Below are 18,013 nucleotides of genomic sequence, written 5' to 3' on the forward strand. Positions count from 1 at the left end.
CATTGCGACAGTGTCTCTTTAAATTTTATATTTGTACACTAATTTAACATTTTATTTTATAAAATTTGGTTATAAAAAAATTAAATAAAAAAATTATATTTTTATAACAGACTTGTTGCATGAATGAATCGACGCTCTCATTCACGAATAAGCCATCGAGAAGGCGAGTATACAAAAACTTTGAAATTCACAATATATTTTTTATGTGTTTTACATTGTGACAGTGTCTCTTAAAATCTTTTTACTCTAATTTAACATTTTATTTTATAAAATTTGGTTATAAAAAAATTAAATAAAAAAATTATATTTTTATAACAGACTTGTTGCATGAATGAATCGACGCTCTCATTCACGAATAAGCCATCGAGAAGGCGAGTATAATGGGTTATGGATATTGTTGTTGAACTAATAGGCGAAAGCCCACATACGACTTGATATTTCACAAGCTTTAGCCTCAGAGCAACTACTCCATATGAAAAGGAGCAAGCCAGACTAATCAAGATGCCCACGCCACCCCCCTGACATAATTTTTTATTTGCTTCTTATTTTTTAAATAAAAAATTACCAAAAAAGAAGAAGAAGGGGGCTAGTAATCTCATTCTTCCGTTGTCCTCCCTCATAGCTTCTTCCAGATAAGAAAAACAAGGTTAACCCAACAAACTGAGAGCGAAGGAAGATACAGATACTGAGAAATGGTTTTTTGCTGATACAAAATAAAATTATAATTGGTGGAGGTTTAGGGTTTGCAAGTATTATTGAGTCGTCGGTGGTGTTTTTCAGATTGGGTGTTGCGTTTTAAGATGACGGATAGCATGGACATCGATTTGCCTCCAGAATCTGCTAGCTCCATCGGGCCTCGTGATCTACTTCTTTTGGTATTCCCTATTTCTCTGTTGAATCGTCGTTATATATATAATAAAGAATTCAGTTTCAGCTTTTACTTAGCAGGATCTCTGTGTCCAATGGAGTGCCAATTTATAATTTGAATCTACGGTTTTGATTACGAATTCTGCTAGCTTTATTATTGTTGTTGTTCTTTCAATTGTGTATGTAAATGGCGGTTACAGTGATGGTGGTGATTCGGGAAGAAGAGTGGGAGATGGTGTCTAGTAGAAATCTAAAAAAGAAGACCATTCCTTTTCTTTTGTGGTTTTCAAACGTTTTGATAACTTTAAGAAAAAATTCAGCCAATGGAATTGATACCAAACGATTATTTGGTTATTTAAAATGTGCTCTCTCTCTCTCTCTCTCTCTCGTTTTAGATATTTAATCTTTCTATTTTGTAACAGAGGCTTACTCAGTTTGGAGTTCCCAAGGAGTACCGTGTTATGTTGCATTCTGGCCTGGTTGATTATATCATGGATAATTGGTCTCGCATACCTGAGCTAGTGGCAGCAATCTTGCCTATTGATGATGAAATGGCAGAGATTCTCCTAAATGCTAAGCTAGCCTCTAAAAAATCTGCTGACCAGACAATGGAATACTATTTCAGGGAATGCATGGTTTGGTTACAATGGCTGATGTTTTTGGGCCAACCAGCTGTTGCACTTAAGAACCTATCTAAGATGAGTGCTGGGCGTGGTGTTTGTGGAGCTGTTTGGGGAAATAATGATATAGCATATCGGTGCCAAACATGTGAACATGACCCCACATGTGCAATTTGTGTTCCTTGTTTTCAGAATGGGAACCACAAGGATCATGACTATTCTATTATATACACAGGCGGAGGTTGTTGTGATTGTGGGGATGTGACAGCATGGAAACGAGAGGGGTTCTGCTCAAAGCATAAAGGTACTGAACAAATAAAACCCCTTCCAGAGGAGTTTGCAAGATCTGTAGGTCCTGTCCTCGATGCTCTTCTAGGTTGTTGGAAAAATAAGCTAGTGTCTGCTGAAACCATCTCCCAGAAAAATCCAAATGCAGCTGATAGTGCTGTTATGTGCGAAGAGATTGCAAATCAGCTAACAGTTGCAGTTGTTGAGATGCTACTAGAGTTCTGTAAATGCAGTGAGAGTTTGCTTAGTTTTGTTTCCAGGAGGGTGATTTCTCTAGGAGGTTTACTGGAGATTCTTGTGAGGGCAGAGAGGTTCTTGAGTGAGGGTGTTGTGAAGAAACTTCATGAGCTGCTCCTGAAATTGTTGGGAGAGCCCATTTTCAAGTACGAGTTCGCCAAAGAATTTTTGCGTTATTATCCATTTGTTGTACATGAAGCGATGAAAGAAAGTGTTGATGATACACACGTGAAATATTCTTTGCTATCCATATTCTCTGTGCAAATTTTTACTGTGCCCACTCTCACCCCGCGACTTGTGAAGGAGATGAACTTGCTAGGCTTGTTGTTGGGGTGCTTGGAAGATTTATTTATCCAGTGTGCTGGAGAAGATGGTCGTTTACAGGTAATGCATTTATTTTTCAGTTTATAATGTTTTTGATGCTTTATCTCATCCTTTACTCCTCATATCTTGTAGTGAGCCTCTTAGCTGGATTATGTTTGCAAATAAACTAGAATAAGTTTTGCTCTGATTTTACTTTTGATAGAACAAAATTTTGTTAAGAAAGAAAAGAATTTGGAGTTATGATAAGAAAATAGGGCATTTACTAAATTAAAGCAATTTAAATAAAGGAGCTTTCCAAGTCTACTGAATGGTAGCTAAGCAGTGGCTTTAAAATACTGCAAGCATATCATCATAAATAATAAGAAAATAGAACTCTATTCCGCTTTCTTGGTTAAATAATTTATTCTGGACAACTTTGGTTTTGTGATTCTTGACAAGGTAGGTTTGAAGAATTTGGGATTTATGTGGAAATTAGGGTTAGGATTTGATGTATATGGGATTGAGGATGTGTTTTAGATGGGATTGGGACTGTCACTGTTGTTCTGAATGTTAATCCAATAGCAAGAAGAAATAGAAGGAAAGGGCCAAGAAACAGAGAGTGCTTGGAGAAAAGAGAAGAGAAAGAAATAATGCATAGGGCTGCAACCCGTAAACTAAATCAAATACTCACAGTTTCGTTGTTCAAAGTCCTACGATTGCATAGAATTGGTGCTTCCTAAACCTCTAAAAGTTCTGAACTAAGAAGGAAATAGAAAACCAAACAGGAATGGGAAATCATAACTAATAGAAAGCTACTAATTAATATTCTTGCTCCTATATAAGCTTAATTAATATTCTTGTTCCTATATAAGCTAGGAATTCCTAAATAATATTACTTTCTGTAAGGAAGATGGATTCCTAAGTAGACTAGTTTTACAGGAAATATCAAAATGTATAGAATTAAAGATTAAATAACTACAATTCCTGCTTCTATTTCATATTCCATGCAGTCAGGCATTTAAGGAATAGGTGGCTTTGTGTCTTCTATGCTGGGGGCATTTTACACAAATATTTCATAGCGAGGACTTGTGTTTGATTTTAAATCACAACAAATGTTTATTGTTATCAATCATAATCATGCCTGAAAAAGGGAACATGCTGAAACTTAGCACAACAAGGATTTTATAAGTTTGCATATTACCAAAAAGGAACGTGTTGAAACTTAGCACAAAAAGAATTTTATAAGTTTGCATATTACCAAAAGGGAACATGTTGAAACTTAGCACGGAAAGGATTTTCTAAGTTTGCTTATTACCACAACACCTTATTGTAATTTTTTGTGGTTAGCTGGTATGACATGTGACACAAAAATTATTGATGGGTTATTACCATAATTTCCCCCCATGGGTTCAGGTGTGAGAGAAATTGGAACCAGCAAATTAGATGACTAGTTTATCTGCTTGTGGAGAATTTTCTTCTATTAACCATGAAAATTTAAGAAATCCACATTCTTCCTCTTTGGAATCTGGTTATCCCTTTGTTTGTGGTTTTTCATTTTTGTTATGGTAAAATCTTTTCTTATTTTAAAGAGCTTTTGTAATGTACGTCTTCAATCGGTTACCCATTTTTTATTTTAGATTCTCTAAGTACAAAGTTTAAGATTGATTGATAAAGAGTATGACTACGAGTTTCATTTATGCATACTAAAAATATGAAAGTGGGGATGTTTTTGTGTAAAAATTGAATTGCTGGTGCATGTTCTATGTTTAATGGTTATTGATTTGACTTTAGTTCTCACATTCTGTCTTTTTTTTTCCCTTTCTCTGTCTGATGAGGCAAAATGGAGTGAAAATCCAATTTAAACTACCAATAAGATTTGTCCTCTGCTAATAGAAAACATTTCCACAAACAAAGAAAACCCTAGTGTTATAAAAGGAACACTATTAATTCTTCATTAAGCTTCAGGATATGACTTTCATCTTTTGATGAGATCCATGCAAACTTTTCTAATGAGTAATCATTGCCATTCAAGATGTGGGCTTTCAGATGCGTTATAAGAGACAAAATCAGATTTCTAAACTGATCTTGTTTTTATGCAATTATGTCTTGATGATGATGTTTAAAGGCATGGTTAAGCAGGTTAATGGATTCAATTTTAAATATTTCCTTATCATTGCTTTTAGCAGCTGAAGTTTTAATTTTCTCTTCTTGTTATTTCTGTTTCATATGTCAAATTGTTGATTATTATCTTTCTGCAGTTTACCAAGTGGGCACATTTGTATGAGATCGGCATACGTGTAGTTGAAGATGTTCGATTTGTTATGAGCCATGGTGTTGTACAAAAAAATGTAACTCATGTACAGAGGGCTGTCTTGAGAACTTGGATGGAACTTCTTTCTTTTCTGCAGGGGATGGGGCCCTTAAAGAGAGAAACTGGCCTCTATGTAGAAGAAGAAAGTGAGAATATTAATTTGCTTTTTGTTCTGGGTCATTCTATTGCAAACATCCATTATCTTTTGGTGGATGGAGCATTTTCTATGAGCGAGGAGGCAGATGATGTTACTTTTCTTAACATTCATGGAAAAGATATGGATGAACAGGATAGCATGAGACACACAAAAATTGGACGGCTGTCTCAGGAAAGCTCTGTATGTAGTGTGACAGAAAGTACTTCATTCATTTCTGCAGAGAAGGTTGTTGAAGTTGATTCAGATTCCACTTACCGTCACTTACTTCCTTCCTCAGTGATGTGGTTAACCTATGAGTGCTTGAGGGCCATTGAGAATTGTTTGGGAGCTGATGATTCATTTGGGGCTCAAGTCTCTGGAGATACTAGCAGCATTTCTGTTAGCAACTTTCCAGCATTTGAGAAAAAATTGTGTAAGATTAGAGAAGGCAAATATATATTTGGTGGCCATGGCAGTACAAGGAAAGATGAATGTTCTTCAGTTGCATATAGTAGCTGCCATGCGAGTGTCAATGTAGATAATGCTAATGTAGTAAAGGACTGCAAAACAACAGTTCCTGGTGATACTGACTATTCAGGCTCCAGTGACAGTTTGATGGAAGGCAGCAGTTCATCAGACTTGGGCCTCCTACGTTTTTTAAGTTTGTCTGATTGGCCAGACATAATTTATGATGTTAGTTCACGTGATGTATCTGTTCACACTCCTTTGCATCGATTACTTTCCATGCTTTTACATAAAGCATTAAGAAGGTGTTATGGTGGATCTGTGGTTATGAACGCGATCAATGCTAGCACCTCAACTTCATTATCTAGAACTGATGATGATTTCTTTGGATGTCTTCTTGAGGGTTGCCACCCTTGTGGTTTTTCTGCCTTTGTTATGGAGCACCCTTTGCGGAATAGGGTGTTCTGTGCCCAGGTCCATGCTGGAATGTGGAGGAAGAATGGGGATGCTGCCATTTTATGCTGTGAGTGGTACCGCTCAGTACGCTGGTGGGTACTTCATGCAAATTATATTTTTTCTGGATATTACTGGTTGCGGCATTTCTCACTTTTCCGTTATGCAGGTCTGAACAGGGTTTAGAGTTTGATCTATTTCTTCTGCAGTGCTGTGCTGCTTTGGCTCCACCTGACCTCTATGTCAGTAGAATTCTAGAACGTTTTGGGTTGTCATACTATCTTTCTCTGAAAGCTAAGCAATCTACAGAGTACTTGAACTTTCCCTTAATTTTAGTAGTTTAGCATGGTCTCATATAATTTTAGGTGCTTCATGTTCTTGATATTTCATCCAATGGAAATTCTCAGATATGCTTCTAAAGGTGATGTGCATGTCTTGTTGGATCTTCTATTCCCAGTTTTTGTTATCGTATCCTTAGAAGAATTAAAAGAACAGCTGCTCTTAATTCCTTTAAAAGTCTAAGTCTGAGATGCTCTCTTTCACTTCATGCGTATAAGTTTTCAAATGGGCCAATACTTGTTAAATACGTTAGTGATTCATTTTTGAAATGTTTTGTTCTTTAACCTTTGGACTAACACTTCATCTTCCCGAGTTTTCTTTTTCCAATTTGTTGTTTAATCACTGACAGGAGAATAACATGATGTGCTTATTATTAATTAAGTGCCAGGCCAAGACATGTGCATCATTTAATCTCTATTTGTATTCCCCACCCCCCCCTCCCCACATGCTAAAGAAAAAGGGACTTCCTCTTCCAGTAGGAAGTTTCTGTATTGCTTCTCTTTAGAATGCCTTATATACGGTCCACATTCTGTATTTCAATGTCAGGTCATGTTGAAGTTGATAGAATATCAGATCTATAATATTAATGTTATGGTATGCTATGCTGTGTTTGCAGGTATGAACCAGTTTTGATGCAGGAAATGCTCACGCTTCTTATACAAATTGTCCAGGAAAGGCGGTTTTCTGGGTTGACTCCTGCTGAAAATTTGAAGAGAGAGTTGGTTCATAAGTTAGCAATTGGAGATGCCACTCGCAGTCAATTAGTTAAATCCTTGCCCCGTGATCTCTCCAAGATTGACCAACTTCAGGAAGTTTTGGATACAGTTGCTGTATTTTCTAATCCATCCGGCTTCAATCAGGTTATTTTTGTGGCCCACAACATCTGATGGTGTTTAAGAGTTAAATGTTCATTTCAATAAGTTGCTCTATGTATTTTAAATCTTAGGGGATGTATTCTTTGCGCTGGGCATATTGGAAAGAGCTAGATCTGTACCACCCTCGTTGGAATTCACGGGATTTACAAGTTGCAGAAGAAAGATATTTGCGCTACTGTAGTGCTTCTGCAGGAACAACACAGCTTCCTAGGTGGACAGATATTTACCCTCCTCTTAAGGGCGTAGCTAGAATAGCTAGTAGTAAAGTGGTCATTAAAATCATCCGTGCTGTATTATTTTATGCTATTTTCATGCATAAGCGTGTTCCTGATGGTGTTCTTCTATCTGCACTGCACCTTCTCTCATTAGCATTAGACATCTGTATTCAGCAGAAAGAAATGGATATGTCATTTCACATTGAAAACTCCACTTCTATGTTTGGTTTTGTGGGTGAAGAAATCCAAGAGGGATTAAATTACAGCTCTGGTGGCCAGAGCTTGCTGTCACTTCTTGTCTTGCTCATGAGGATACACAAGAGAGAGAGTTCTGACAACCTCTTGGAAGCAGGCAGTTACAACCTCTCTTCTTTGATTGAAAGTTTGTTGAAGAGGTTTGCAGAGATAGATGCTGGATGTATGACCAAACTGCAGCAACTTGCCCCTGAGATGGCCATTCATTTATCACAATCAGTTCCAAATATTGAGAAAAACACATTGGGTTCAGCTTCTGATAGTGAGAAACGCAAAGCCAAAGCTCTCGAGAGACAGGCTGCCATATTGGTGAGATGCTGTTGCACATCTTGTAATTCTTTTCAATTTTTGCGAAGAATGAAAATTGCATTAAGTTTGCTTCCCAAAGGTGAACCAGAGAAGGGGCACATTTTCTTTTTATTCATTCTTGTTAATATCACAGATGTAAGATGAATATTATTCCAACCAGTGATGATCCTAGTTATATTGTCTTTCCACTTTTTAAGATGATTTTTTGACCCAAGGAAATGTGATCTTGAATACTAATGAATTGCATTTTATCAAAGCTTACTAAACCTTTGATGCAGGCAAAAATGAAAGCTGAGCAGTCCAAATTTTTATCGAGTATGAACTCTGCTACTGATGATGTTCCAAATACTGGAGCAGAAGAAATTGACTCAGATGGCACACAGAAATTGGAAGAGTCAACGCAAGATGTTTGCTCTCTTTGCCATGATCCCAATTCCAAAAATCCTGTGTCCTTCTTGATTCTGCTTCAGGTAAGCTACTGCTTTGTAGGTCAGCTTTTGTAGGATATATATATAACTGAAATAGTTTTGATTGTTGACCGAGTTTCCTTCTGCAATGTGAATTTGATACTGGACCAAGAAATCAAGGCTTTTGAGCTTCATTGACAGAGGCCCTCCATCATGGGATCGAGATCAGCTACCTGACAAGGAGCAAAACTCTGTAATTGCAAAGGCATTGACCAATCAATCTGGAATAAGCTCTTCTAGTGGTTCGGGAATGATTTCATCTACTCAACTAACACATTTTGTTCAGGATGTAGTCAACCAATTTTCTAATTATGCTCAACCTGGGGAAGTAAATGCTATTATTGAATTCATCAAGGCTCGGGCTCGGTTCCCTTTATTAAGGAGTTCCCAAGTATCTTCTGCATCCAAGGATGGGAAAGATAGGACTATGAATACCTTTGAGATGTTAGAACAAGACATGTACTTCTCCATGCGGAAAGAAATGCACGATAATATGCTCGTTTCAAATTCTGGATTGCAGACTGAGAAATTTACAGCTGCTGAAGGTGTTCAGATAAGCAGTCCTGTTGAATCTGTATTGCTTGGAAAATATATAGCAGCTCTTTCTAGAGAGATAACAGAGCACCCTTCTTCTTCTGAAAGCGCTCCTAATGATGAGATACAGGCAGAATTTCCTTCCCGGTCTCTCACATATGATGGATTTGGCCCTGCAGATTGTGATGGGGTTCATCTATCTTCCTGTGGACATGCTGTGCATCAGGAATGTCTTGATCGTTATTTGTCATCATTGAAGGAACGGTAAGTGCTATTGGTGTGAAAAACTTGAAGCTTGTCACTATCAGATCTCTTACTTGACTTTCCAGTTTGACTCAAATATCTTGTCGTAAAGATGTGGAGTTTTGATTTCTTTAAAATTGTTACCTGCTTTATTATTTTCTGATGTTAATTTGTCGGGCTGGGATCAGTAATTGCTTTGGATGGTCATTGTAATCTCAAATACATAGCTAATGGGCATTGAGAAAAGAAAAGTACACTGGAAGTTTAGCTGCCAATTTGTTCCAGGATATGGTTGGCAAGAAAAACAACTAGAGATAAAATAAATGACTGGTATGAGATACAACAACATAAATGGAACTGAGCAATGCATCATGTTAATAAAGAAACTTCTCTGCATTCTGTTAATGGTAAATGATACTGCAAATAGTAAAAAGAAGACAGCACCTCAAATATAATAAAAGCTTGTTTAAAATACCCTATGGCATATAATATGCTTGTCAAGGCGTAAAACTGCAAAAACACACCTTTTGCTTATGAGGCAATTGCTTAATTGTAATGGCTTAAAACATTATATAATTGTGTTACCCTTTGGCAGCAACATCTAGGACACCCAAAATGCCTTTTAGCTCCTGACATTATCATCTAGATGGTCCTCAAGTATGAAGGGAATGAATGCCTTTGAATACATAAGTTTGTCTCTGGATAGTTTTTTTCTCTCATTTGCGTGGTATTTTATAACATGCTACAAAGAGATGATTAGGCCTATAGTCCTTTTATGTGGCCATGTATTTGTCTGCGAAGGCTAAATTTTTGCGATCACATTCCTTACACAGACATGTCAGAAGAATTGTGTTTGAAGGAGGGCATATTGTTGACCCAGATCAGGTACTTTTTTCTACAAGTAAATTTGTGCATTTTTAAAGATTGTGGTCCCCACTGCAGGGGGAAGGAAAGAAAACATTTCGGATTCATTTTTTCTCCCCGTTTTCTCAGGGGGAATTTCTCTGCCCTGTATGTCGTCAACTAGCAAATTCTGTCTTGCCTTCATTGCCTGGGGATTTCCAAAAGCTTTGGAGACAGCCCATGATATCAACTGTCAGTTCACTGCATGCTGTGGGGCCTTTGGTCTCATCAAGTGAAGGATGTGATTCTCTTCAGCTTCAACATGCCTTGTTTCTCTTGAAATCTGCTGCAAAAATTGTTGAAAAGGGAGATATCTTGAAATCTATTCCCTTGCAAAGGGGTCAAAAAATTTGGCCGAATCTTGATTCAATTTCCCGTCTCCTTATTAAACTATATTTCCCAAACAGATGGGATAAGTTCTCAGGATCTGCAAGGGTAAACCATTCCATGATTATGTGGGATACTCTTAAGTATTCCCTTGTATCTATGGAGATTGCAGCACGATGTGGAGGAACACATTTGACTCCTACATATAGCCTAAATGCGTTGTACAAGGAACTCAAATCTACCAGTGGATTTACACTATCCTTGTTGCTCAAAATTGTCCAAAATCTGAGGAGTAAGAATCCTCTTCATGTGCTTCAGAGATTTAGGGGTATTCAGCTATTTGCAGAGTCTATTTGCTCAGGAGTTCCCAATGATTATCCCAGTGGTGCTTATAGGTGTGGAGGTGAGTCTTTTGTTATTGTGTTGCCTTAACGCATCCAATGGATTGCTGCTGCTGATTTCTTCTTGTAAGCACTAATGTCTTTTTTCAAGTCAGGGGCTACCATTTTGTACGTAGTTCTAAGATCTGTTATGCCTGCACCATGCCTTTGGCATTGAAATATAATGTCATCATAATTGGTTGGTCATAGATTTTAAGAGATAGGAGCTTGCTTTGTTTTATTTTCCCTTCTTCGTCTTCTTGTTTGGGTTGGTGTTCAGGGCCGGAGGTGAAAAAAAAAAGAAAGGAACTGCTTACATGATACAGGGCTAAGAAACCCCTATCCAGTGACTCAGGGAAGCAAGCTGCCAGTAGCCATATGAAGATTATAAGATTGTGATGCAACCACACATTGGCCAACCAGTCCACCCATCCCCTTCTCTAATTATGTTGCATCCTCAATCTTCATTTTTTGACTAGGAGAATGTATTGGATCAGGGAGGATGTTGTTCCGTATTGTGGCTGGAATCTTTGGATCATTTGGATTTCATCTTGAAAATCAACCTCAAGAAAAACCTGGGGGCAACCTTTCTACAAAGCCACATAATTATCTACCAAAAACTTTGGAGGCCTTATCAAGTGCTTGTTTTGCATGATAAAATTGCTTATAAGATGGTTATATATTTTATTGACTAATAGCCAATCTTGCACTTTGTTGTTTTGTTCTCTATTTTAATGTGGATGCTATTCTCACAGAAAATATGTCGTGCATCTTAGCACACATTGGGAAGGAAGTTTCATACTCTGACGTTCAATTTTGGAATTGGGTGGCTGAACCTGTCCTTGCTCATGATGCTTTTTCATCATTGATGTGGGCCCTGTTTTGTCTCCCATGCCCATTTCTGTCTTGTCAAGATTCCTTATTGTCCCTTATTCATGTTTTCTATTGTGCTTCCGTAGCTCAGGTATGATAACTGTGTTTTTCCCCCTTCTCAATGTTCCTGTAACTCTAGTTTCTAATTCCTATATTTTGCGACAGGCTATAGTAATATTTTGTGGGAAACATCAACGTGAAATGAGGGAATCAAATTTTGATGATTCTCTGATTACTGACATCTCCAAGGTTTTTGGGGAATCTGGATGCATCAAGGATTATTTTGTTTCCGTCAACATCGATTCGTCTTCTGACATCATCAATGTAATTCGTAGATTGAGTTTCCCTTACTTGAGGAGGTGTGCTTTGTTGTGGAAATTGCTGAGTACCTCGGTCTCAGCACCATTCTGTGATAGGGATGTGTTGAATAGATCATCTAATGCTGTCAATTACATGGATAACATGAGTGGAGCTCAAGACGAGCTTAATGACGTTCAAGAGCTGGAAAAGATGTTCAAAATTCCTCCATTATTTTTTGTCCTCAAGGATCATACTCTACGATCTTTAGTTACAAAATGGCTCCATCATTTTTGCAAGCAGTATGAAGTCTTTAGTCCCCAACATGTTCTACATGTCACACCTGCAGTTCCATTCAAGTTAATGCACCTACCGCATGTTTACCAGGATCTACTGCAGAGGTCTGCCATGAGCATGACTCTTCATATATGCTTTTAGATGAAACATTTTTCAATGCCCCAGTTCACTGAGAGAATTTGTGTGTGTTATTCAGGTATATAAAACAGAAATGTGTTGGCTGCAAGACTGTGCTTGATGACCCTGCTCTTTGCCTATTCTGTGGTAGAGTTTGCTCTCTCAACTGGAAGTCATGCTGCAGGTTCATGTCTTGCCCATTCTCATTGATGTTATTAAAATCTCCAGCTAAACACTTGCACACGTAGTTGTTCTGAATCTGGATGTCATGTTTTAGAAGGCACCACTTTATGGATTTTAATTGATGATATGTTTATTTTCATGGAAGGGAAAGTGGATGCCAAACTCATGCTATGGCCTGCGGTGCTGGTACTGGTGTATTTCTGTTGATCAAGGTATGAACACTACCTACTTTTACTAGCTTGCTTCTGGGAAGTCCTATCAATTCTGTTTTATTTCAAGTTTTTTTATTTGTTGTGAGTGTCATCTATTTGGAGAGGTGACAAATAATAGTGTTTGTAATTATAGAGAACTACAATTCTGCTACAAAGATGCGCACGCCAGTCTCCTTGGCCATCTCCATACTTGGATGCATTTGGTGAAGAGGCAAGTTGTTTATTCTGCTCTTGTAAAAGGTGTTTCAATGATGGAATCTTCTGTGTGTACTGGTTGTTTTAGGCCATTTTGATATGTTTTGTGGTAATTTTGGTTAAGAAAGAAATGGAATTATCTTGTGAATGTGTGTATGCACGTGCAGGCGTGTTGCGTAAGTGTTGAAGTCTTAATTCTAACTGGGGCCCATGTTTTGTTGACTTCTTTGTTTTCAAACACCTTTTCCTTTGTTGCTTCCACTTGCCAATTTACCCCCATACCCGTGTGGACATGACATGACATGATATGGAAAACCTGCATTAGTTGAGAGAAGGAAGACGATGCATTTGGGATTTTGTTAAGTGTATTACAACTGGCAACAGTAAATTACTTCATTCTTCTAATCATACCTATTTTTCTTGTTGGACTTTGGGCTTTTATTTTTACATTATGTGAATTTTGGGCCTTAACATATTGAAATTGAGTTCAGTTTGATGGTGTCAGGGCTATATTATATTGTAATTTATTGGATTAACTATATAAAAAAAATATAATCACCATAATTGATGTAAAAATATTCTTAAAATTTGAGAAGAATAAAATATAAATATTTATATATAAAATATGTGAAAATAAATTGATGATATTTTCATTTATTTTATGAACTTTTCCCTGTTTCCCTTAAAAATTTTCTTCTCTTCCTTTTGGATTGCAAGGCATCTGCCATTTGCATTTAACAAATGCTCATCATGTTTGGTTGAGGATTCGATTTGCAAATGCACATCATGTTTGGTTGAGGATTTGATCTGGTTAAAATACAATGAAGTTCGAATTGCTTGTTTTGAGTTCAAAGTTCAATCAAATCTTTTATATGATATTGTTAATATTCCTAAAACTTCTTGCAGGATATTCAAATTCTGAGAGGAAAGCCATTGTACCTGAATGAGGAGCGCTATGCTGCACTAGCTTACATGGTGAGAATGTTTGACAGGCTCTCCTTATTGATAGTTTGTATACCCAATATCTTGAACCACTGAATATAATTGGGGTTTGCCTCATCTGAGCATCGTAATATTGGCTAGTTGGAGTTTAATCCATTACTTACCTATTCAATTGGGAGACAATAAAAAAGAAAAATGGCGTGGATATTGTAATTGTGGCAGCAGTGCTTTCAATTTACTAGGGAATCTTTCTTTATACACACTGTCATTTGTATATGTTTCTTTTTTATTTTTGTATGTATTTGTCATAGATTGTTTTATTTAATTGTGCATGTTAGGTTGCTTCTCATGGCCTTGATCGGAGCTCTAAGGTTCTTGGCCAAACTACCATTGGATCCTTATTCTTGGTCTAGCTGGGAAGATTCATCTTCAAGGTTCATTTTTTTAGCTCGTTCATCTTGTTTGCTTATGTGTCTTGAATTGCTTCTTGTAGGTTTATTTCTTTTCTTAGTTTTCCATACGGATTTCTCAGGCATAGAAGGATTTTGAATCAGATTGATATTGGAAGGATGTCAAGTGCTTTTCTGTACATGCGAAGATTGCCAAGTCATCCACACATTTTGGGGGAAATTAGTTAAAGATCTAGGGTTCAGGATATAGGTGTTCTGCAGTTGGATAAGCACTTCATACCGGTGAGTTCACTACAGTTACATTTTGTGGTGTTACTCTCTTTTGTTTCCCAAATTAATTTTTGTTTTTATGCTGAAAAGACACCCTGCCTTCTTGCTTGAAAAGGATTCGTGCTGTCAGCGGCAAAATTATTAGTTTGTGGGGGGGTAAAATATTCTAAACTGGAATTATAGTGTGGTTTTGTAGGGGAAGAGATCTCCCCTAAGAAAGCCTGGGCCTGAATTCTTTGTAACATTATGAACAATATCTAGTTCCTTCAACAGCTGAATGCACAGAGAATATCTTTGCAACCTGTGGAATTCTCAAAATGAATAAATGGCAATGGGAGGATTCAAGTCAGATTTCTTTCTCGTCATCTTTAATGTGTCAGTTTGACACTCCTATTTGCTGTGTACATAAACTGGGGCACTGGGTCGGGATCTTAGTTACTAGTAAATTATTAATCATCCCATGATTACATTCAGTTGAGGGTTTAAAATGCAAAGGAGTTCAGAAAATGTTGTTGGAGTGGCCTGGTGAAGGTTTAGGGCATGCCTTTTACAAACGAATGCCTCCCCTCTCCTTTTGTTGCTTTAAAGAAGGATTGTTTTTTGCTGGAGTTTCCCCGTTTGATTCTGTTGTGTCTGCAGATTAATTTCCCTTCTGCTGTGTTTTGCGGAGGAACCCTTACCTGTGTTTTATTCAATATATTATTATCATATAATTGGATTTTGCATATACTTCTAATATTCCGTCTACATGACTGGTAACTGCTGGTTCTCATGTATGTGTTTTTGTCTCATGTGCAGCTCAAAATGCTGGGAGGAACCCATGTTACTGGCTTTGTGGTCGCATGTGAGGCACTGTCATTTATTATCTGTGCATTTGGCGACTTGCTCTTCTTGTCCAAGGAAAATTAACAACCTTGTGTAAATGTTGTCCATAAGTACATCCTGAGCACTTCAGCTTTTGGAAATTATAACGGAGCTCAAAATTTAATTTGTTTATCGTTGAGTGATTATTTCTTGGGAAAATCTCTTTTTAGTCTTCAATAATATCAATAATGAAAAAAAAGAGGGTAAATTTATCATACTTTAAATAGTCGTCGAGATCTTAAAACAAGGTGTCTTTTTTATTTAAATTTGGATCTAATTAGTTTTTACACACACGAAAGTGAATTAAAAACAAATCAACAGCATTAAAAGTAAGAATGGCGACTATTTTCAGCAGCGTAGCTTGTTCATAATTTATTGTGGAATCACAGTGGCCACCGTGGGACCTTAAATTTTGGATAATTTTGTGCATGGAAAATAGGGCAGGCAATCGTGCGCAAAGATGCGGTTTCTGTATTTTATTTTATTTAAAAATTCAGAAATAGGATCGCATTAAAGCTCCATTTGAGAATACATGTCAGGTCAATTAAATCTCAGTATAAAAATACATTTCAAAAATACGACAAGCATGCAATTTTTACAATGATGTTAAGTTCAATTCAGCACATCAGAAATCAAGGAAAGTGAGCAGGGGGGATTGTAATTGTAAGAAATTTACTAATTGGACCGGATGTTATACTGTCTCAATTATACTTGCTGCTTGGCTTTTCTTTCATAATATTTTTTTTAATTATTATTATTATTATTATTAGTTCAGTGATTTCACGGTTATCTTGGTTGAGAATTGGTTTTATAGATTAATTACATTAGCTTGGTATCCGGTTCTCGTGGTATCATACTATGCTTTATTTGCAAAAACTAGTTTGAATTTTTCTTTAGACAAATGATTGGGAATAAAGGGATTGAAATTGAGCTTGGTTTAAAAAAAAATCATTTTATACGATAAAAAGGAAGCAAGCTTAAAAATAAAAAAGAGGAAAACAAGAGAAAAAAGGAGAAAAAAAATTGATCATCGAAAACATATTGAAGGTTTATTTGATACATGCACCACCTTAATAGAATGTTCATTTCCTCATGGTTGCAATGATATTAAGGAAGGAGTACTTTTGAGGTCATAAAAATAACATGGGAATAATTAATTTGATGATACACACTTAAAATTCAAAAAGGCCCTTTTTTTTTTTTTAATTTTAAAGTTTGTAAGAGATAATTCAATGAAATATACTCATTTGTACGAACTTATGATTTACTTGGGGGATATGATGATTGAATGAGTGATTAGTTGGAGAAAGACATAAACATGTACCTTAAATGTTAGTGCCGGCCATGGAAAGAAATTTAGAGGATTTTGGAAGAAAAAAAGAAGCATAATTACATGATTTTTAATATTTAATGGTGCTAAAAATATTTGTGATGTACTTGGATATTTTGATATGTTTCACTAAATGTGTACTTAAAATAATTAAGTATAAATGTATACATATTGAAAGATGAAAAGTTTGGAATTTGACTTGGCATTTAATGGTATAAAATGCATGGGAAATGAAGGTAATTGAATAGAAGAAATTAAAATGAAAAAGGAGTATTGGGTGCCATATTTAAACACCAAAAGTATGAATAAAACTAACGATGGTTCTTGATTTAGATAAAAAAAAATAAGTTGTTGGTGGAATAAAGTATGTACGTGTATGTTATAATCAAATGTGACACTCGATTAATATTGTGTTGGATGTATACAAGACACATTTAGAACAGGATCCATTAGAGTAAAGCTCATTCATGAGCAATCACAAGTAAGGAATTCATCCCTTATCTTTGTATTTCCTTAATTGATTTCAATGCATTGAATAAATGTTGCTTATGGTTTCAAGAAAAAAGATATATATATATATATATATATATATATAACATGTTTTGGGCAGGATATAAAGATACTGACATGTATATACCCCCTCTTATTTCCTGAAAGATATTTTTAAAGGGTGTTTTTTTTTTAATTAATGTGGTTGTTCAAATTAGTTTGTATATATTTTGATTAATTACATAATTTTAAAATTATCAATTATATAAATATTCAGTAATCCAGGCTCTAATCTATAATCTCTATGGAGTAAACTGACCAATTAAGTTGAGAATTTCATTGAGTGGTTTTGATATTGCAGGTTCTTCAGACCCCATGTATGGTACCACCTATGACGCAACCAAATCCTGCATATTTGGAGCAAATGGTGAGAGCAGTGATGGTTGGTCTTACGGGTAGAGAAAACGCCTCTATGTTAGAAAATGTGAGAGAGATGGGGAGTGTTTCTTTTTCTAGCATAGAGGATGTTAAGGTTGCGGGGCATTCTGGCTCAACAAGTTAGAGGAGTCTCTTTTCCAGATTCCAGAGTGCCGGTGGAGGTTTGGGTATTTTTTAAAAAAAAAAAATTTAAATTGATCTGAGTCGTGCATGCCTTAATTAATCTCAACAACTTTAACCCTATCTCTTCGTCCTCGTCTGCAAGAAACCAACTCCCCTGAAATCTTGTTCACTGTCTTGTGTTTGTGCAGGTGGGCTCTAGTTCATTATAGAATTCCTAGTCGTTTTAGTATATACTTGGTAATGGACAAAACCATACCCACTTTTCTACAAGACAGGCGTACAGGCAAAACAATTATCTCGCCATCAGCCCAACCTCACAAGAAGCTTACAATAATCGCACAGTACTCATTTCTGTGGAGTCATGGGTAAAAGGAAAGATGAACCCTGTAGTTTCCTTTTATATATATGAAGGCATGCAAAATCTCATGTATTGTTGAAGGTGAATC

At 36.4% G+C, this 18,013-nt stretch overlaps 1 protein-coding gene across 3 annotated transcripts; it reads left to right on the forward strand.

Annotated features, from left to right (window-relative positions):
* Positions 1-465: 465 nt before the first annotated feature.
* PRT6 (proteolysis 6) lies at positions 466-15,404 on the forward strand. Of its 3 annotated transcripts, none has more exons than XM_011021563.1 (19): positions 466-875; positions 1,290-2,396; positions 4,574-5,775; positions 5,850-5,990; positions 6,636-6,879; positions 6,966-7,673; positions 7,952-8,143; positions 8,253-8,938; positions 9,751-9,802; positions 9,911-10,550; positions 11,283-11,491; positions 11,566-12,098; positions 12,191-12,295; positions 12,440-12,506; positions 12,640-12,717; positions 13,608-13,676; positions 13,982-14,077; positions 14,155-14,335; positions 15,122-15,404. In XM_011021563.1, exons 1-17 carry the CDS (start codon positions 801-803, stop codon positions 14,054-14,056), a joined length of 6,183 nt encoding a protein of 2,060 aa, XP_011019865.1. In that variant the 5' UTR covers positions 466-800; the 3' UTR covers positions 14,057-14,077; positions 14,155-14,335; positions 15,122-15,404. The 3 variants fall into 3 exon arrangements, with proteins under 3 accessions (XP_011019865.1, XP_011019866.1, XP_011019864.1); XM_011021564.1 differs by having other exon boundaries at positions 14,198-14,335; XM_011021562.1 differs by having other exon boundaries at positions 467-875; positions 14,176-14,335.
* The last annotated feature ends 2,609 nt before the right edge of the window (positions 15,405-18,013 follow it).

The sequence above is a fragment of the Populus euphratica genome, unplaced genomic scaffold (genome assembly GCF_000495115.2).
Source record: "Populus euphratica unplaced genomic scaffold, PopEup_1.0 scaffold20.1, whole genome shotgun sequence".
Lineage (NCBI taxonomy): Eukaryota > Viridiplantae > Streptophyta > Magnoliopsida > Malpighiales > Salicaceae > Populus > Populus euphratica.